Source organism: Diabrotica virgifera, chromosome 4, assembly GCF_917563875.1.
Source record: "Diabrotica virgifera virgifera chromosome 4, PGI_DIABVI_V3a".
NCBI lineage: Eukaryota > Metazoa > Arthropoda > Insecta > Coleoptera > Chrysomelidae > Diabrotica > Diabrotica virgifera.
Genome location: NC_065446.1, coordinates 104,191,430 through 104,214,426, shown reverse-complemented (window position 1 = coordinate 104,214,426; position 22,997 = coordinate 104,191,430). Strand labels below are relative to the sequence as shown.

The 22,997-nt window shown below is 34.5% G+C and overlaps 1 protein-coding gene across 1 annotated transcript; it reads right to left on the bottom strand.

Annotated features, from left to right (window-relative positions):
* Nucleotides 1–1,810: 1,810 nt before the first annotated feature.
* On the bottom strand, nt 1,811–22,827 carry LOC126883074 (uncharacterized). Its single transcript, XM_050648298.1, has 3 exons — nt 22,647–22,827; nt 9,281–9,581; nt 1,811–2,150 (listed from the first exon to the last, which is right to left on the bottom strand). Exons 1-3 carry the CDS (start codon nt 22,727–22,729, stop codon nt 1,941–1,943), a joined length of 594 nt encoding a protein of 197 aa, XP_050504255.1. The 5' UTR covers nt 22,730–22,827; the 3' UTR covers nt 1,811–1,940.
* Nucleotides 22,828–22,997: the final 170 nt, after the last annotated feature.

The following is a 22,997-nucleotide window of genomic DNA, read 5'->3' as shown; positions in this document are numbered from 1 at the left end:
AAAAAAACAAACTCTTCTCACCTACCATATCTCTTTTTGTATTATAACTAGAAGATTTATGAAGGAAAGAGTTTCTTTGCTTTTTTTATAAGCAACAAAAATATTTCTAATAGTTTTTGTTAGATGCATAGTTTTTAAGGTATTCGCAGAAAACCGTCCGAAAAGGTGTCATTTTTCAATGAAAATGGCCAATTTTCAACCACAAATAACTCAAAAACAAAAGTTTTCAAAAAAAAATTATAGAACAGTTTTTGCTTAGAATTAGGTTCTCTAGCCACTTCTGTGGATATTTTAACCAAAGAATTTTCCACCACCGAGAAGGGGTTGGAACCACCCCCAAGATAAAAGCGCACATCGGCATGGGGTAGACTTTGTTTCCTGATCTATTCCCTACTTACTCTGAAAATATAAAGTAAATCGATGTAGTAGGATGGAATTCCGAGCCAAATATTCTCATTTACTGCCCTAAGAGAGGATAGTTAGGAAGAAAGAAGCATGCAGGGGTAGATTGCACTCCTCCTAAATATCAAGAATGTTCGCTACAATGCAAGCTGGAGGAAAGTCAACAGATTATTAGAAGAAATATCCCGAGACCTGCAGAACTTGGTGAGGATTATCTTAAACAGGAGCATTAATGTAACTAAAGACGACACAATGAAGATATCTGCGGTAGTGCCACAGCCCTTGAACTAGTTAGAATGTGGCTAGAGGACGGAGAACTGATGCTAGCCACACAGAAAACAGAAGCCATAATCTTCAAGGGCCCAAGAGCGAGAGATCATGTCTGCTCATTTTGGAAGGAGAAAGTATCCTACTTGCCCAGAAAGTGAAATATCTGGAAGTAATACTGAACAAAAAACAGAGATAAAGACGATAGTTGGAATACGGGTCTAGGACGTTTCATCGCCAGTCAGTTAATCGCTAACCGATTTATTTCCTAATTTCCGACCAATTTTCGACGGTTACATTTATTATTTATTTTTAATATTAATTGGGAATTCTAGGAAATGACCTAACCTAATACTACATAAATTTGGGACAGGTTGTATATTAGTGCACACTACATCTGAATCTTATGTTTGTGCGTCACAGTGTTGCCATACTTTTTTTGTTTATTTCTTTCATAATTTCAATCAATGTTAAATGTACCTACAAGAGTAACAGACTAATTTTTTAAGATTTATTATAAGAATTATTTATTATAATCATTCATCTGTTTGATTTATCTATTTATCCACTTTTTAATAACAATTTAAATTATCTTTGATTTAAAAACATTTATACAGTTTATCTTCATTGATCTTTTTTATTTATCAGTTGATCTTCTTTTTATAACAATTTTAATTAACTTTGATTTTAAATGCCTCTTTTGAGCTTTTTGTATTAAAAAACTTTTGTATTAAAAAACTTTATTGGTATGACAAAACTATTTTTTAATCTATAATCATTCATCTGTTTGATTTATCTACTTTTTCTATAACAATTTAAAATATCTTTGATTTAAAAACATTTATACAGTTTATCTTCATTGGTCTTTTTTAGTTATCAGTTAATCATTTTTTATATAACCATTTTAAGATAACTTTGATTTAAAATGTCTCTTTTGAGCTTTTTGTATTAAAAAACTTTACTTAATTGGTGTTTCAAAACTATTTTATGATGTAATTTTATGTAATGTGATAGACATGAATATCAAAAAGTACAAATACCATAATTTAACTAGGTAGTTATTTGATTAAGTGCAGGGGTATGTCACCTACTACATACTCTTATTGTTGTCAGGTAATTGAGGGATTTTAATAAAAATAAAACCAATTAAGACAATTTTATTACACAATAGATCACATCGATTCTTAGTTTGTAAAAAGCATGAAACCAGCTGGAAAGCTTAAAAACAACCTATAAAATTTGTACTTTTGTAGTAACATCACTTATAACTTTTAAGTCTTTTGGTGCATGTACTGTTTCATAACCTTTTTACCAGGAACCAAACCTTGAGTCAGACCAGGTCTCTTGCGTTTCTGTTTACCCTTTTTTGTGTCATCATCCTCATCAGATACTTCTTCATCTACTTTCGTGTGTTTTAAATGCATACTGGTTTGAGAATTTTCACAGACAACGGAATTTTTAATAGCAGCTACCTTTTCAACCTACAAAAATTTTTTTCATTATAACTAAACAAATTTTAGTTGTTAACTAATAATAATACTAATAATGTGGGCGTTTCCTGTGGGAGTTTTTTGTCAGTTCTTCTATCAGGCGCGGCCCCCTGCGAATGGGGGATGCTTTCTGGGTATTCGTGGCGTCAATGCCCAGAGGGTAGCAGGAATACCTGCCGTGGAGTAAAAACTGACACCTGGCAGTAGGTATAAAATGCAAACCCATTAATATGGTGAATAATGATTTATGTTTAGGATCGCTGCCTGGGGATCGCCAGGGCGCGTCTGGAGCCGGCGCTGGCCGTGACAGCATGCGGGACGTCGGTGGCAGGGTGTTGAGAAGGTGGGCCCCTGTCATACAAACAGCTACAGCCCAACAACAACAACCACCAGAAGTGAGCAAATATTCAAGTATCTGAACAACGAGTGGCAGACCAATACCGGGTAATCATCAGAAATAATCTTATCCCTGAGGTTAGACGCGATGCCATCAAAAGCGAAGTCGAAAGGGAGATTAATAACCAAGAGCTAGTTGTGGATCAAGTCCCTAACGAAACACACGAGTAGATTCCTGAGCCTGCCATACAAGAAACTCGACCTGAGAACACACAGGAGAACAACAACGAGTTGCGCGATAGCCTGTTAAACGAAATGGCACGAGCCGTACAAGAGTTTAGTGGAACAAACCCACTTAGCAGGCCACCGCTACCAAGAATAAACTCTTGTAAGAAACTAGGTGCGCTGTTACAAGTTATGAACACCGAAGTCCTACCCAATTATGTCGTAGAAGCTCAAATATTAGAATATTTGCATATGCTGATCTACTGTGCAGCGACGGCAATTGCTAATGTAATGGGCATTAGGATCAGAACACGACGGGGTACTAACAACGGAAGGACTTGTGACAGAATAATTATTGCACCTTGGGAAAGACGGCTGCAAAGAAAAATTGAATCGTTGCGTAGGGATATTGGTCAAATAACGGAATATATTCGAGGAACAACGAGTAGAAACCTAATTAGAAGAGCTGAAGAAATAATGCGAAATACGCCGAGACACTCACAGCATGATCCAGAAAACAACACAGCTCAACATTGCCTGGACACATTAAAACAAAAACTCTCCGTTTATTCAGGCCGTCTAAGGAGATACAAAGTCAGTAACAACCGAAAATGCGACAATATACTTTTTGAGCATTCAGAGAAGGCGTTTTATAAGAAGCTTAACTCCACTGTAGAAAATGAAAATAAAGCATATCCAAGTCAAGAAGAAATTCATGAGTTTTGGGGAAACCAACTTTCAACGCCAGCTACTCATAACAACAATGCTGAATGGATTGAAGACACGACGAACAACTGTCAACATTACAATAATATTCCTTACGAACCCTTCACCACTGAAGAAGTCTCGAATACTATCAAAGAGCTTCACAACTGGAAATCTCCTGGACCGGACGGAGTTCAAAACTTCTGGCTAAAGAAGCTTTGGAGTGTTCATGAGCGAATGTCAATTTTAATTAATTATGTTATTTCTAATCCGCAGGAAATACCATCATTCCTTACAAAGGAACTTATCTAATACCGAAGGATCAAAATAACACCCAAGATCCAGCCAATTACTTGTCTACCTACTTTGTACAAATTGGTCACATCCTGTGTAGCCTGGCGTATCTACCAACACTGTGCTCTAAACAATATCATAGAGCCTCAACAGAAAGGATGCGCTAAGGGCTCCATGGGCTGTAAAGAACAACTTATTATCGACTCGGTCATTTCTAACCAGGCATATATCAAAAAACGAAATCTCTTTACTGCTTTCATTGATTACACGAAAGCGTTTGATTCAGTGCCGCATGAATGGCTTATAGATATATTGAAAATATATAAAGTCGATGATAATATAGTGACCTTTTTAAAACATATAATGAGTGAGTGGAAGACAAAAATTCACCTTCAAATACCTGGTGAAAACAATATCGAGACTGAAGACATCCCAATTAACCGGGGGCTTTTCCAGGAGGATTCCTTGGGTCCACTTTGGTTCTGCCTAGCAATGAACCCACTATCTCAGCTACTGAATTCCACTGACTCAGGCTTTAGCATCAAAAATAATAATACTGTTGTAGCGAAGCTTAATAATTTGTTTTATATGGATGATTTAAAATTAATGGCTTCCACTAAAAAACACTTAGATCAGATGCTAAAAACTTCTCTAATGATATTAGTATGCACTTCGGTCTAGACAAGTGCCGTATCTTAAATATAGTCAGAGGACAGGTTCAGCCCGGTGGTTTCGATATGCAAAATGGCCAGAACATTGAGGCTATGAGTGAAAATGACATGTATAAATATCTCGGTGTAAAGTAAGCGCGGAAAATTGATCATAAACAAATGAAAACCGAACTAACTTCTGAGTTTGTACGAAGGGTAAGACAGCTTAATCGGTCATATCTCAATAGTAAAAAGTTGTTTAAGGCATTAAATACATATGCATTTTCCGCGCTTAGCTACTCATTTGGTATTATCAGGTGATCAAAAACGGATATAGAAAGTCTTCAGCGGAAAGCAAGAACACTTCTCACAAAGGCACAAAAACATCATCCTCCCAGTGCAGTAGAGAGAACAACATTACCTCGGTATCTAGGGGAAAGAGGACTCATGGACATAGGTGAGCAATTAGATAAACAAGTTGCTAACTTGAGAACTTATTTTCAGGCGCAGGCTGAAACATCTACTTTACATCGTGCAATCTGCGCAGTAGATGACTCAACGCCGCTTAAACTGAAGGAACAAGAAATGCGCATAAATCACCTATCTAAGCAAGAAAAAATGAACATCTGGATGAGCAAACCCCTGCATGGGCGGCATCTCAATGAGGTTAACCAGGAATATGTCGACAATAGAGCGTCGAACTATTCGTTGGTATCAGGAAAGATGTGTCCCGAGACAGAGGGTTTCCTACTTACCATTCAGGATCAGGTTATTCCAACTAAAAATTACCTGAAGTACATTGTGAAAGATCCTCAAGTCCAAAACGACAAATGCCGATATGGATGTCAAGCCCAGGAATCCATCCAACATCTTACCGGGGGCTGCAAGGCGTTTGTCGGAACTGATTATAAAGAACGCCACGACTCAGTAGGAAAGATTCTTCACCAAGAACTAGCTAGCCAACTTGGACTTCTCCAAACCGACCATCTCCCTTATTATCAATACGTCCCTGATAGAATGCTTGAAAATGACAACTACAAGCTATACTGGGATCGCACCGTGCTCACACACCAAACAGTGGCACACAATAGACGGATCTCATAACTAGGCAAACAACATTAATAGAGGTGGCGATACCTAACAACAATAATCTGCGTGTTAAGCACAACGAAAAGATCGCTAAGTATAGAGATCTCGAAATAAAAATAAGGAGACAATGGAGAATGGAAAGTACCCAGACAATACCCATTATTCTTTCTACTACTGGAGTCATTCCGAAGAACCTCATAAAAAATATCAAAAAGCTGGGTCTAAATGAACACCTTTACAAGACTATGCAGAAAGCTGTGCTACTCTCGACTTCCAGATGAGTACGAAAATTTTTGGGAGACACTCCGGCATACCAAGTCACTTAGGGCTCGATAACACGGAAAGAGTCCCACCAGAGCTCAATCCTTTTGATACCCTAGGTATCTGGGATGAGTGAATTTTCCCCGTTAGAGGGAGTGTGGGCCGTATGGCTAAATCTGGATGTGGGAAACAAAAAACTTCCACAGGGGATGTGGGAGTTTTGTCAGTTCTTCTATTAGGTGCGACCCCCTGCAAATGGGGGATGCTCCCTAGGTATTCATAGCAGCCATACCCAGAGGGTAGTAGTCTATATATTGCTAAAGAGGTTTATCAAATTTTAAGTTATTACTAAAATAAATGAGTCTATCAAGGTTCTGAAACTGCTTTTTGTGGCTTGTCTAATTTATATATTACAATTATATGGGATTAAACCAGAATTATTGGAGTAATGAAAATTACATTCTTAAATAACTAAATGTTTGATCCAAGATTGTATAACCCAGTTTTATTAGGTTATGTCTCTTCAAAATTTACATACTTGACCTCGGTGTTGTAGGCCACAGAATACAGAATCTTGGAAAAAAATTGAAGGTGGTGTTATTACACTCAAATTCTGAGCGTTTTGTGTGTTAATTTGTTTGTGAAGTCTGTATCATAGTTGTGATTGTGTAAAATAAGTTTTGTGTTTATGTATTTTCTTTTCTTCAATCTCGTGAAATTCCTTGTTTAAAAATGACAATGAGAAGTCATAGAGGACAAGAGGAAAGTAAAAGCAGGCGAAAGAAAGCAAAAAAGAAACTTATCAATATCCAATTAAATATTGTGATAAATTTGATGAAGGTATAAGAAAAGTATTCGCGGTGTGCAAGTACTTGGAAGGGAAACGAGAAACGACCGTGCGCGAGTCGCGGAGAAATATTGCAACTATCTTAAATAATTCATATTGTCAATTGAAATTGTCAAATTGACGTATATTTCATACCTTCTGTCATTGAAGCAGAAAAATTATATATTGCTCCACAATATTGATATGATATGCAATTATTATATAAAGGTACATTTAATTAATTGTATTTTGCTTGCAGTACTGCATTTTAATATCTAATTTTATTTACTACATACAATTGTTTACGTTTGCATAACACAACCTGCATCTTATTTTTTCTTCTTATTATTTTTTTGGACTATGGCCTTGCCAATTATCCAGCAACCAGGACTAATATAATTGGTCAATATAATTAAAAGTGCGAATAAAAGTACAGAGCGTAGAAATAGAGGTCGCTTTGCCGAACTTGCACGGTCCCAATTGTGATAAAGTACAGGTGAAAAGCTAATATAATCCAAAAATGAAAAAAAAAAATGGTTTGCCTTTCCACTTTCTTTTTATTGTGTATTTTATCTTGGCAAATCGTCAAGGGGAATAACAAAGGAAGTCTTTAAATACTCAAGGTTTTACATCTGTTGCAGGTGAAAAACCAACATAGTCAACATGAAACATGGGAATAACCAACACAGTCCATAAAATTGGTTATTAGGTTTCTCACTCAGGATACTTCTGAGTTACCATCTGAGCCTTATTATGTTCCCGACCATCAAAGCGATTTTTAGAAATCAGACTACCTTTAGTCAGCAGTTTGTAGCTTGGTTTGTTATTTTAATATAATGTAGAAATGACTTACAAAATAAAAAAATAGAATAAAAAGAAAAACGTTTTGATCTGTTCATATGAAGAACCATATCAGTCCACATTTGGTTGATATAAAAAATAACTAACTACGAAATAAAAATACAATCATAACATTATTCTAATTACTAAAAAATACATAATATGCACACACCCAAACTTATATGGAATCACCATGTATTTCAAAGAAATATTTATTTCTCTTGAAAAAACTTGTTATTGTTGCGAAGAATATAGGTTTTTATTGAAAATAAACAAATCGATAAAGGCAATCAGATAGTACAGCTCGGTACGGTATAGGTTATTTGCTTGAGTTGCAAGTTGAACGAAAATAAGTAAACTAACTTTTGCGTCCAAAAACGAAAATATGCCTCATGTGGGGTTAAAGAACTTACGACGGGGAAAAATTATTGGTCTTATGAAGCAAGTACTGTTCTCAGAGGGACATAGCTGCAGAGTTAGCCGTAACTTAAGGCGTTCTGTCCAAAACCTATGCTAGGGAACAGGAACTAGAAAAGTTCAATAATAAAGCAAGGGAAAGTCGCCAAAAAGTAGGAAAGGCTCCCCCCGATCGTTTAATTGTCAAATCAGCTAGAAGATACCCAACAATTTCTCACCTGCAGCTCCAAAGGTAGCTTTTGGAAGATACAGGTGAAACTGTTTCAGTTGAAACGAGAAGAAGAGTTCGTGCCAAAAAGTATACAGCAGGAGACCGTTATGGGTTCCCGAGTTATCCAAGCAGCACAAGATTGATCACCTAAATTGGTGTCTTCATCACCAAAAATCGAACATTGTGAATTGACAAAGTGGACTATTTTCAGAAAATGTCAGGATTTGTGTAAAATCAGATTACCCAGGAAATCGTGTACTTAGAGGTCGAGGAAGACAAGCAAGAACGAAAACTGTCAGATCTGTTCACAAATATATAAGTGGAAGTGTAATGTTCTGAAGAGGAATTGTGATCCGTAAAAAACTCCTTTAATTTTCATCCAATCAACTTTAACTGCTCACAGATATGTTGATAACCTGTAATTAGGCTCTGGAGAGGTGCAACAGGAGAAAATTTAATTTTCATGCATGATAATAGACCTCCACAAACCATTAGAGTGACTAGAGACATCATTGAAGCAGAAGGTATGCCTTGTTTGGAGTGGCCTGCTTGCTCACCCGAGCTTAACCCTATAGAGTATTTGTGGGATATGCTTAAAAGAAAAATTAGAGCTCGCCAGGATAATCCACAAAACACTGCATGACTAGTACAAGCTGCTCTTGAAGAATGGAGCAACCTACCACAACAAAATGTTGATAATTTGATTAGGAGCGTGCCTAAGCAAACTGAAGCTTGCATAAGGACTAGAGGTGATAACACTGACTACAAAAAAAAAACCAAAAAAATAAAGAAAAACAGTTTAAACATTATTCGATTTACATTGAATTTTTTATGCTATTGACTTTAAAACAACTAGTTTCAATTTGTTTTTTAAATACTTTATTGTATTATTTAATTGTTATGTATTTGTTATTAAATTGCTTTAGAATAAATATTGTTTCACTTCATGTGTTCGTTTTTTTAAATTTGCACGAAATAATAAGAAATATCAGATGATTCCATATAAGTCTGGGTGTGGTGTGTGTAGATATAAATAATATTTAATGATTTTTTACCTTTTTAGCTAAATATTTTTATATATTATATAAAAATATTTAGCTTATTTATATATTTATATTTATTTTTTTAAAAAAGTAAAAAATCATTGGATTTTTATCGTTTTGAATTTTGTTTTCTATCAAAATATATTTTTGGACTTAGCTGGCTTTTCTCCTGTACCCTTCAAATATATTACAAAAGAGGTTGAAACGAAAAATAAATACATTACCTCTATTTGTTCTTGTGTTTTCTGAACGTCCGAATCATGTGCATATTTACAGTTATGACCAAATCTACATCTTCCTTTTCTATAGTTCCAGCAAATCTTTTTCCCATTTATTATAACCATATTATCCTTCGACTCCACCATTTTAACATGCTTCTGTAAAATGGCGTCTTTTGCGTTCTCTGCTTCTATAAAGGGATTCTTGAACACTGAAGATTTTGTTGATTCTTCTGTCAAGTTGGAGCCCCCAAAACTTGGTGCTGGCAGTTTATTTTTACTTGCGACATCTGACTTCTTGGTTGGGCTAAAACATATGACAGCTGACCCATTTTTTATAATATTAAATGAATATTTATCATGGGGGATATATTGCCCTAAAGGATTCTGAAATTGGTAATTTATTCCTATTCACATAATATATGGAAAAAGCAGAACAGCAATATAAGAAATAAAGAGACAGATAAAAAGAACAAATGAGTATGAAAAAAAATACATATTATAGAGACAATAAGCGAAAAGAAGGAACTATCAGAAATAAGTAAATATAAAAACCAAAGGTTCTAATAACTATAAAATAAAGAATATAAAATACAGGGTGTAACAAAAATACAGGTCATAAATTAAATCACATATTCTGGGACCAAAAATAGTTCGATTGAACCTAACTTACCTTAGTACAAATATGCACACAAAAAAAGTTACAGCCCTTTGAAGTTACACGATAAAAATCGATTTTTTCCGATGTATCGAAAACTATTAGAGATTTTTTAATGAAAATAGACACGTGGCATTCTTATGGCAGGAACATTTTAAAAATAAATTATAGTTAAATTTGTGCACCCCATAAAAATTTTATGGGGGTTTTGTTTCCTTAAACCCCCAAACTTTTTTGTTTGTTCCAATTAAATTATTATTGTGGTACCCTTAGTTAAACACAGTGTTTATAAAACTTTTTTGCCTCTTAATATTTTTTCGATAAACCAGTTTTAATTGAGATGCGACTTCTTTTTTAATATGTTTACATAAAAATTTTATGGGGGGTCTGTGCTTTTAAACCCCCCAAATGCTTGTGTACGTTCCAATTAAAGTATTATTGCGGTACCATTAGTTAAACAGAATGTTTATAAAACTTTTTTGCCTCTTAGTATTTTTCCGATGAGGCACCTTTTATCGAGATGTGGCTTCTTTTCTAATATGGTTCAAAATATACCTCAAACTGTAATTTATAAAAAAAATTCATATTATTACCAGGTCGTTACAATCGTACGTAACAGTATACAAATATGTGGTGGATTTAACAAATATTCAAAATATCTCGATAAAAACTAGCTTTTCCAAAAAGTACTAAGAGGCAAAAAAAGTTTTAAAAACATTGTGTTTAACTAATGGTACCACAATAATAATTTAATTGGAACGTACAAAAAAGTTTGGGGGGGTTTAAGGGAACAAAAACCCCATAAAATTTTTATGGGGTGCACAAATTTAACTATAATTTATTTTTAAAATGTTCCTGCCATAAGAATGCCACGTGTCCATTTTCATTAAAAAATCTCTAATAGTTTTTGATATATCGGAAAAAATCGATGTTTATCTTGTAACTTCAAAGGGCTGTAACTTTTTTTGTATGCTCATTTGGACTAAGGTAAGTTTGTGTGATTTAATTTATGACCTGTATTTTTGTTACATCCTGTATAATCGTCTCCAGTTTTATACTGCTAATGAGGCTTTGGAATTGTAGCAGGGTAGCCTGCTATATCTAGGGCTAAGGCAGTGGTCGGCAAACTTTTTAGCAAAAGAGCCAAATATGATCATTACAACAATTAAAAAAAAAATTGGGAGCCAAATCTGCTTGTTTAGCGAACTTTTATTGCACTAAAAAACTAAGGGGTCTAGTCGGTTAAGATAGTGAAAAATGCTCCCAGCGATTTTCCAAAAATAAAAAAACCACATGTTCTACATCAAAAAGTATTCGACCAAAACAATTTTTAAGCCCATCCATAACCCCAAAAAATTAAAACGTGTTTTTTCGTTTTTTTGGCGATATCTTCGTTTCTAATCATCGAAGGAACTTCTATTTTCTTTTGTTTTATAAGGTTTTATTTCCTAAAACACTGTATTTTTTACAAAATTTTTGGCGCAAAATCCATTTTTTTTAATGTTGATATGTAGAACCGAAAAGTGAAAGAACAACAAACGTGAGCTTTTTCAGCTGATCATAAGAATCAGGAATACTATTCCAGCGTTGAAAATGATCATGCCTTCCTTCTCCAGGTCATTCAAAGCAGACCACTTGTGTTGTGAACATTTTTTTTTCTCCAATATTTCCAATTCAACACAAAGACGTTCGAATTTAGAGGGTCATACATCCTTGTTTTCAAATCCAGAAATTGTATTTCAAAGCTATTAATGCCAATTTCTAAAGGAGAAAATTTCAACTCGATTATCGTAGCATCAAGAGGATTTTTGACAAATGCTAAAGTTTACAAGTTTGTTAAAAACTAATTTATCAGAATAAGATGTAGGTAATGTTTTTCCTACCAAGTTTGTTTTTAATAAAAATATTATTGCGCTTTCCGTTATTATTTCTGCCAGAGCCGCACCTAAGGAGCCAAAGAGCCACATGCGGCTCCGGAGCCGCACTTTGCCGGCCACTGGGCTAAGGTGTACAAGGAAGGTAACAGTGGTAGGGGAGCAAAGTATGCTAAATTTGCAGTCGCTCGAGCGTTATGGTGACCTATTGGGTTGTGATTATTAGGTACTAAAACCAAAAAAAGTTAAGTAAAATTTTCCATTTTAGTGGGGACTTTCCACTTTTTAATTAAATTTTCCATTTTCAACAATCGTTTTTTCTGATTATAGCGCCATCTATTCATAATTCGATAGATTTTTTTAAAACATTTTGAAAGTGTATTTTGCAGTTTTTCGATCTGATGTTCATTTTGCGAAATATCGCGGGGTTTGTATTTAAAATTATAAATTTACCCCCCCTCTCCGTGGGGGGTCATGTTTAGTACCATTCGATAGATTTTTGAAAAATATTAAAGACGTATTAATCACGAAATATAATCACGAAAGGGATGTCAAAAAGAGATGGAGAAAGTACTTTGACAGCTTATTAAATGAAGAATTTGACAGACAGCCTGTAGAGTCAACGGAGACAGTAGCAGCAATGGTCACCAAAATAACCAACAAGGAAGTGGCTCAAGCGCTTCAAAAAATAAAGAAAGGAAAAGCGGTAGGACCAGATGATATTCCTGGGGAAGTATGGAGAGCATTGGGAGAGACAGGAACAAGGTGGCTAGCAGGTCTATTTAATAGAATTATGGAAGTTGGACAAATGCCAGACGAATGGAGAAGCAGTATACTGGTACCTGTTTACAAAAACAAGGGAGATATACAACAATGTACAAACTACAGGGCTATAAAACTGCTTAGCCACACCATGAAAATATGGGAAAGAGTAATTGATAGACGGATACGTGAAGAAACCGAAATATCCGAGAATCAATTTGGCTTTATGCAGGGTAGATCAACAACAGATGCAATTTTCATTATAAGGCAGTTGATGGAAAAATACAGGAGTAAAGAAACAAACGCTCATATGGTATTCATTGATCTTGAGAAAGCATATGATAGAGTTCCTCGAGAGATTCTGTGGTGGGCACTCAATAAGAAAGGAGTCCCTGGTGAATATGTAAAGATTGTGAGGGATATGTATGAGGGAGTAACGACTAGTGTTAGGACAGGTGTGGGAGAGACTGATAAATTTCATGTGAAAGTAGGATTGCATCAAGGTTCTGTGCTTAGTCCGTATTTATTCTCATTAGTTTTGGACCAGATAACAGCGAAAATACAGGGTAACATTCCATGGTGCTTAATGTATGCTGATGATGTCGTGTTAGTAGGAAATAGTGAAAGAGACTTAGAACAAAAACTGGAACAGTGGAGACAAGCTCTGGAGGAAAAAGGTTTAAAACTTAGTAGGACAAAAACAGAGTATTTGGAATGTTCATTTAAAGATGGAGCTACTACAAATAAAATGGTATCTTTGGATGGTGAAATGATTGTAAAAAGCAATAGTTTTAAGTACCTAGGATCGGTATTACAGAGTAATGGAGAAATAGATGGAGATGCATGCAGTAGAATTAGGGCTGGATGGATGAAGTGGAAAGAAGCGAGTGGTGTGTTGTGTGACAGAAAAATTCCAATGAAGCTGAAGGGAAAATTCTATAAAACAGCCATAAGACCAGCTATGATGTACGGAACTGAATGTTGGGCAGTGAAAAAGAAAGAGGAACAGCGAATGCATGTGGCGGAAATGAGAATGCTTAGATGGATGAGTGGAGTGACAAAGAAGGATAAAATTAGAAATGAGTATATTAGGGGAAGTCTAGGTGTGGCACCAATTGATGCCAAAATGAGAGAGCATAGGTTAAGATGGTTTGGTCATGTTCAACGTCGAGACGTTAACCACCCAATACGAAGAATAGCTGAAGTGCAGATTCCTGGAAGGAGTAGGAGAGGAAGACCAAAGAAGAGCTGGGGGGAGACCATAAGGCAGGACATGTTGGTAAAGGGGATTAACATTGATATGACCCAAGATAGAATTGTGTGGAGAAATGTAATTAGGGAAGCCGACCCCGCATAGGGATAAGGCAAAGAGAATGATGATGATTAAAGACGTATTTTTTAGTTTTTCAATCTAATGTTCAATTTGCGAAATGTTCGCTTTTTTTTGAAACTTTTTGACTCACCCATTTCCTTATTTTTTCCACAAATGCTCAAATAGTCAAGATTTTTTAAATATACACTCTTTTGCATGTACTGAACTTACCTTATCTTAATCTGACAATTTCAAGTATTTTTAAGGATACATTTTTTTTTCGGGTTCCCCTGAACGAACTCCCCTGTGTTAAGAGCCAATTTATGGTAGAGGTACATCTGCAGGGTACCACGTTTATCCCCATATGATAATCTGACGCGCTCGAGTAACTGAAAAAATCCTCGCTTGGGCTCCCCTACCATAATAGAACTGTGTCGAGATGTTAATTGTGATGTATTCATGTCTAGTTGACTTTGAGATAGTTTTTTACAAAATACAACACAGAAGGCTTGCAAACATATTACGGAATATAGAAATAGAAGATCAGGATGTGAGAATCATTACAAAGGGCCTAGCCGGGTAAGATGGTGAAAAGTGCCCCCAACCCAATTTAAATTCCATATAGGCCACTTTTTAGCACATATAGAGGAACTCACTTTCTGAAATTTTTAACCCTCTAGGCGGTCACGTGACCCCCCTAGAGCCTAATTAGGTTTTTTATGTTTTTATTTTTTCTCTCAGCCGCGTCAAGAGCTGGCCAAAAACTTTATTTAAAAAAGTTGTAAGTTTCAAAAAAGTCTAGATGAAAAAATTTTTTTAAATTTTTTTGGCGGGAAATTCGAATTTTTAGAACAATTTTAAACTTTTAAATACCTCTGAAAAAAAAACTAAGACACTCGTTTTTACGAAAATTAATTATTATGTGTATTTTTGAACAATCTTTCACCCTTAATTTTTTCAGATTTTTAAAATTGGTGAAACGTACCTTTAAAAATAAAAAACCGCATTTTTTCGGATTTTTTTCGTTTTTTGATATAATTTTATACATATTTTTCAAAAAATTTAACACCGTCACTAGAATAGGTAAAAAACTGAAAAATAATTGGGGTTTGCTTAATAAAAATTTTTTGTAACGATATCCATTTTCAAGATACAGGGCGTTGAAGAAAACAAAATTTTACATATTTTTTACGATTTTGCCGAAACTACTGGCAACATTGTAATAAAACTTGGCGGGTTTTAATAGGTAGTTATTGTGCATGTTTTGACATACAACTAAGGATTTGATATTCATCATTGGCGCGCATAGGGGTAATGGTCTGAACTTTTCAAAGAAAAAAAGATAGTACGCCACTGACATATTTCAAATTAACAATCATTTTTGAATTCCTCGTTCAATTTTCAATGAAAAATCTATCTTCTCATTTTTTTCATACGACGCGCCGTTTTGCTGCAAAAAATAAAATATCTCAACGCTTCCAAAGTATTCGAATTAATTTTGATAATAATGGATGTACGAGTTTATTATGTAGATGTAGAAAGTACTAGAAGTTCGAATACTTTGTAAGGGTTAAGATCTTTTATTTTTTGAATAAAAATGGCGCGTCGGATGAAAAAATAAGAAGATACATTTTTTGTCACAAATTGAACGAGAAATTCAAAAACCATTGTTAATTTGAAATATGTCAGTGGCGTACTATCTTTATTCTTTAAAAAGTTCAGACCATTACCCCTATGCGCGCCAATGATGAATATTAAATCCTTAATTGTATGTCAAAACATGCACAATAACTACCTCTTAAATCCCGCCAAGTTTTATTACAATGTTGCCAGTAGTTTCAGCAAAATCGTAAAAAATGTGTAAAATTTTGTTTTCTTCAACGCCCTGTATCATGAAAATCGATAGCGTTACAAAAAATTTTTATTAAGCAAACCCCAATTATTTTTCAGTTTTTACCTATTCTAGTGACAGTGTTACCTTTTTTGAAAAATATGTATAAAATTATATCAAAAAACGAAAAAAAAAAACCGAAATACGCGGTTTTTTATTTTTAAAGGTACGTTTCACCAATTTTAAAAATCTGAAAAAATTCAGCGTGAAAGATTGTGCAAAAATACACATTATAATTGATTTTCGTAAAAACGAGTGTCTTAGTTTTTTTTCAGAGTTATTTAAAAGTTTAAAATTGTTCTAAAAATTCGAATTTCCCGCCAAAAAATAAAAAAAAAATTTTTTCATATAGATCTTTTTGAAACTTACAACTTTTTTAAATAAAGTTTTTGGCTAGCTCTTTATGCGGCTGAGATAAAAAATAAAAACATAAAATGCCTAATTAGGCTCTAGGGGGGTCACGTGACCACCTAGGGGGCTAAAAATTTCAGAAAGTGAGTTCCTCTATATGTGCTAAAAAGTGGCCTATATGGAATTTAAATCGAGCTGGGGGCACTTTTCACCATCTTACCCTGCTAGGCCCTTTATACCGATATCAGAAACCCATAGAGTAGGTAGACCAACAAAAATATAAAGAGATACTTATAATAAGAAGAGTACAACAAGGATGTGTACTGTCACCTCTAGTTTATACAATACTACTTAAGGACAGCAGAGTCTGCAAATTTTAGTTGGTTGCGCTACTCAGTACTAGAGAGGTATGGAATGACTCTAAACACAAAAAAAATAAAAATCATGATTTTTAGTAAACCAACACAGTTATTGATGATGAAACAATCTATGTTAAAGGAAAAGCTTTAGAGAAACTAGCCAGATACAATTACTTGGGATGTGAGTAAAATGAACAATGGGACCACAGCCTTCAAATAAAACAATGCATTGAGATGACCAGAACTGCTCTCAATATAGTCCTGTCGCCAGGGGGGGTACAACGGCCTCCTTAATTCAGATGGACTCACCCAAGTTTTTTGTATGTGTTTTGACTCATAGAACACGAATTTTTTGGGTAACAGTCGATCCGGATGTCGATAAGATTGTTATAAACAAAGAACTTGAGGAATCACATAACAGCGATTTTCCGCAAAACAAAACATTGTTTTGTATTTTTTGGGACATTCTAAGCAAAAAATGTTTTTACAAGTTTTTTCGTAGGATGCATAGTTTTCGACATAAACGCGGTTAAACTTTCAAAAAATTGAAAAATTGCAATTTTTGAACCCGAATAACTTTTGACTAAAAAATAAAATAGCAATTCTGCTTACTGCATTTGAAAGTTCAAGTCAAATTCTATCGGTTTTGATTACTTTCAGTGCTAAAAATTAATTTTTTTATTGTTAAACAAAGCTATAAACACATAGTTATTGAATGATGTTTTCAATGCATTTCCCATTTGAAATCGAACGAGTAGGCGCGCATACAGACCATTCCTACGTAGATTACGTACATTAAAACGCATGCATTGGGCACGGGAAACACTATGTGTTTTTGGCTTTGCTTAACAAATAAAAACTTAATTTTTAGCAATGCAAATAATCAAAACCGATAGAATTTGACTTGAACTTTCAAATGCAGTAAGCAGAATTGCTATTTTATTTTTTAGTCAAAAGTTATTCGGGTTCAAAAAATCGCACTTTTTCGATTTTTTTAAAGTTCAACCGCGTTTATCTCTAAAACTATGCATCCTACGAAAAAACTTGTAGGACCATTTTTTGCTGAGAATCACCCAAAGAATACAAAAAATGTTTTGTTTTGCGAAAAATCGCTGTTATGTAATACCTCAAGTTCTTTGTTTATAACAAACTTATCGACATCCGGATCAACTGTTACCCAAAAAATTCGTGTTCTACGGGTCAAAATACATAAAAAAAACTTGGGTAAGTCCATCTGAATTAAGGAGGCCGTTGTACCCCCCCTGGCGACAGGACTAATAAGATAAAAGCAGTATTAAGCAAAGAAAAATTGGAAATAGAAACTAGAATATTGAGATACTAGGTACATAATATTCCCTGCCCTTTTATATGGATTTCAAGCCTGGGCAACTACGGAAGCAACTGGAAAAGACTTGGGGGCTTTGAGGTGTGGTATTATCCAAGAATGTGAAAAATATGATGGACACATCACAAACAAACACTGAAAGATGAAAAAAGAAATACCTTTTTTCGTACTTTTGTAGGTATTTATGTTTATATTTGACTTATTTGACAGGCTTGCAGAAGGCTTTCTGCTTGTTTGCAGGTTTCATGATGAATTAATTGAAGGGGTTACAAGTAAAACCGCCTAAGTGCAATTTTCACGAAAACGACTTTAGTGCTGTTCCACGTTCTGAATATCTTATATTGTTTGGTAGTAAAATCGACTACGCTCTAACCCTACTTTATCGCCATCTTTTGATGAATAGAAAAAACAACCAAAATGAAATTCACCAACCGTTAAGAGCAGAAATCGCCTTAGTGCACCTAGGCTGTTTTACTTCCAAACAAGCAACTGGAAATAAATATATTTTTATTACTTATCGATGGCTTAGTGTGAAAACCTCGTATCTGATTAAATTACAATTTTACAGGAGAGGCAAAAAACTGATTTTCTGCATAATATTACCTAAAAACAAAAATTACGTTACATATTTTTAATTCGAGCACATTGAGACAAATATCTGATTATCCCAAGACTATCCCAAGTAACTATGATAACCTCGTATATCTTGATATACGTGTTTTTCATCTCAAATGAGGTTGTGTTTATTATTATTTACGAGGTTTTCATTTTTCATAGCTTATTGCACACCTCCAAATACTAGGTTTATACAATACAAATCTTTTGATTTAAGGTTCATATAATGTTCCTATATGCCGGACTACCTTTTGTTGTTCACAAAAAAGATTTCTGCAAGTCGAATCTTTCAAACAAACACTCCAAATTAAGTACCAAATTCTTGGTTATAAATATACGTGGTATTCACACTAAATCAAGAGAGCAATTGAGGCGTTCTTTGCAAAAACCCCATATGTCACTTTTTACAACATCGGTGATATTTAAAAAAAAGTTATTTAATTGAACCCTATTAAGTTTACGGAAATTCTCAAATTAGTGATTTATTATTTTGATGATTACACACAGTTTACAATAAAAATAACATTATTTTTTCCTTTTGTTTATTTATGAAGGACATTTATTCATTTGACATATGGGGTTTTTGCAGGAATTTTTCATTAATTTATAGGAAAAACGATATTTATAGTAATAAACCAAAATAAAAAATAAACGAAAAATGGTGTTTACTTATAAAACCACACAACACAACTATTCGAAGGAACTTTAACCTATAAAAACCTACTGACAGCCAAGCGATAAAGTTTCCCGCAAAAACACCAATAGTCATTAACAGAGGGAATTGCGCTTGACATATGGGGTTTATGCGGAATCGCCTATACTTTTGTCGCTTATATTTTGGACTACTGTAACTTTAATGGAAGTTTCTTACGCAATGAACGTAGGTAATTAGTCCTTCAATCCATAGATGGCATAAGTCCATTTTCGGAAAAAAAGGACTACTGGGGTTTTTGCAAAGAACGCCTCAATTGATATAAGTGGTTTCTTTTTTCGGCTGTAGAAAATAGTCTAGAGTGTATTTGGAATTTTTCTAACAGTTGTAAATCGTGAGATACAAGGTTTTCAAACTAAAACCACCAAAATGTCATTTTCGAAAAAAAAATGAGATACGAGGTTTTTACACTAAGCCATCGTTATGTTGTTTGGGTTTCACTCAATGGTTTGCATTTGTTTATGGAGTGTAGGTTATACTACTCTAGTCTAGTAGATTAATAGCAGTGTTTTAAGTGATACTATTGTTTGCAGAAATTATATATTTTGTTATAACAATATTTGGATCATGTTTTTGGCTCAGGTAAGTTATAAATGATTTTTGGAAAAAAGAGAAAATAAGAATCTATTAGTTAAGAAATGATCAAGTAAATGTGATTGCTTACAGTGACTCATGTGGCGGGCAGAATAAGAATAAAAATATAAGCAAATTATTCATGCACATAGTTCGCACTACACATATTGAAAATATTGACCACAAAGTTTTTGAACCTGGTCACTAATATTTGGAGTGTGATCGGAGTTTTGCTCTAATAGAAAAACTGAAAAATAAAAATCCTGAGATATTTGTACCTGATCACTGGTGGGACTTAGGTAATAAAAAAAGTGTTCAAAAAACTTTGTTGTTCATAAAATGACAGATTTTGTGTCCCTTTCAGATTTAAACAATTTCATTAAAGATCCAAAAAAGGATAGCAAAAATCATGTGATCAAATGGAGAGACATTAATGCCTGGTTGCACCAACAAATCTTAAGCTCCAGCTTAGCCCAGTTCAGCTTATAGATGGGGCTCGGCTATCTCAGCATGTCTACACTGCTAAGTTTAAGAAGCAATCCACTTGGAAATCCATTGCGGCATGCTGAAAATTGATCTAAGACTCAATAGTGCAACGCATATGTCTCGTAAGCTGAGCTTAAGGCACGTCTTAAGCCTAAGATCTGTTGGTGCAAAAGTGGTTTAAATATAATAAAAACCAAACATACCAATTTTCTTTTAACAATACTTTAGACGAAGGCGAAGAAAAATGCAATAAGAATGTTGGACGACTGGTGAATAATGTTAATTTGGAGCCTCTTGGAGACAAAGCAAAATTAAATGTTAAGTATCAAAAATGGGAAAATTTACAACATCTGCTAGATTTCTGCAATTTTATAATGTTTTGCCGCATGAGTCAAAGCCGCAAAAACACAATGAAAAAAGCACTACTGTTATACTTCCAAAGAAGATGCCAATGAGGAACAAGACTAGTACATAGATTTTTTGTCAGATTATGAGTAACTTTAGTGTTACAAAAAAAGTAAAATTTGTGCTTTTTAAGAAAAAATAAATATTAATTGAAAATTAAGCTTTTGTTTAGTTCCTTTCATGTATTATAAAGTAATTTTTGTTTAAAGGTAAAACAACCTAAGCGCATTTTTTTGTCAAAAGAGGTAAAAAAATTTCTCGCCAGAAGTATTTTTAAAATTTTATACTTATTTTGAATTGTTTAATACAGTAGACTCCCGTAAGTTCGGCCACCTCGGGACTGGACCCTAGGCCGAACTTAAAAGTGGCCGAACTAACCGATGCCTACCTAAAAAGTGTCCATTTATTGTTTGCACTTGCAAACACAAAACACTTCCTATAGAATACAACACAAAGTTACAGAACTGTAAGTAGGCCTAATAAAATTTAAAAATATTACTTTACATTGGTGGTTCAGCTTCCTAAACACTGAAAAAAATTTCCTGTTTTTTTCTTTTTTAATGATTTTTATGTGCAAAGTCACGCCACTTTATAATAAACATTATATCGATGGCAGTTGCTTCTTTTTGCTGTTCGATATAGGTAGCTACCAGTTGCAAAGCTGCTTTATCATCAACGTGGTTTATTTTATTTTCTTCATCTGCGTCGTTATCTTTCTCATTTTCCTGGAGAATGGCACACTTGGCGATTTCGTCGTCGTTCAAAACCTCGTTATGTAGCTCCGTCACGCTCCGTTTCAAACTTGATCCACTTCAAAACATCTTCTTCAACAATGGGACCACAGTTCGGTAGTTGCTGAAGGTCGTGCAATAGAGCTGCATTGTCATCAGGTTCATTAACAAGAATGTTGTTTGGCTCATCTACTGTTGTGTTTGCGTGGTCAATCTTATCTTCTACATATATCTGGCCAAAGTTTTTTCCAAGACTTTAACAACATAAACGTGGATTCTCTCCCAGTGTATTATCGGTCGCAGAAATCATCATGGATGAACACATACTTGTTCATGGAATAGTTCGTTTACGAATTTGTTCCCAAAGTAAAAAAAATATTTGACAGAATTAAAACTGCCCATCAAAGCACTTCTACTTCCTGACAACGCGCTTCCTCACCAGGAAGATATTCAGTGTGACGATGATAAAGAAATTAAACTGCTGTTCCCAGTCTTCAACAGCCGATAGATCAAGGGGCCATTAAGTGCTTCCAGAGGAAGTATCGCCGAAAACTGCGACGACAATGACAAATAGTGGTCATTGTGGATGCTCGAAGCATTTGAACACAAGGTGACCGTTATCATCTCTTTGCTGACTCTAAACTCCACAGCAGATGTTTCTTTCGGGATGCAAAGGTTTTTCTGGGCAGAAGTTTAAAATTTAACCCAGGTTCGTCGACGTTGTCTATTTGTTCTGCGTTTTTGGTCACCGATGATTTTTAAAAATCTTGCAGAAAAATTGGTGGCTGCTACAGGCAGAGAGCCGGCCGGAGTAAGCGGAGTCCGAACTAACCGAGGCCGAACTTACGGGAGTCTACTGTACTTTAAAATTTTTAATTTTGAACGTCCAGAATTTTTAAAGGAGCAAAAACTTTGATGCTTTATTTCTCAAAATGTATATTTTGCTACTTAGGCGGTTTTGCTTCTGACCCCTTCAATTGAATCTGTTTGAAAGTGGAAGGAAAAGGAGGACCGGGGAGACGTCCTGTTTGAAAGATTTAAAGCAGTGGAATGTGGAATGGACAGACAGTGACAGAGGAAAGTGGACGTGATGATGGCCAATGTCATTACAGAATGAAACACAGGAAAAAGATTGACTAAGAAATCTTATTAAAGTAGAATCAGCAATAGCTATATGAAGCGTTGAACACCGGAATTTAATATTGACCTATATTCTTATTTTTTAATTAGGTACATATTCTTTCTTGATTATTCCTTGTGATACTGTAATCCCATGTAATTTAGAAAAGATTACTTACATAATTTCATTTTCACTATCACTGGTTGAAGAACTCGAATCATCTGAGTTTGAAGAGTCCCCATAATCCGGAACTAAAGACATATTTTATTAATATTTATTTATATTGTAAAAATACTATATTATTGTTTATAGGATAAAATAAAAATCTAAATCATGACATGAAGTCAACGCTGTCACTGTCAAACTGCCAATGTCAAAGTCAAAGTCAACTTGAGAATAAATAGTGAACTATTGTAATCAATATGGTTAATGTTGGTTCTTAATACGTTGGTTTCTCAATAAAATTATTAGATGTTTTAAGTTTATAGATTTATACAAAATACAACTTAATTTATAGACCTTCTAAAAG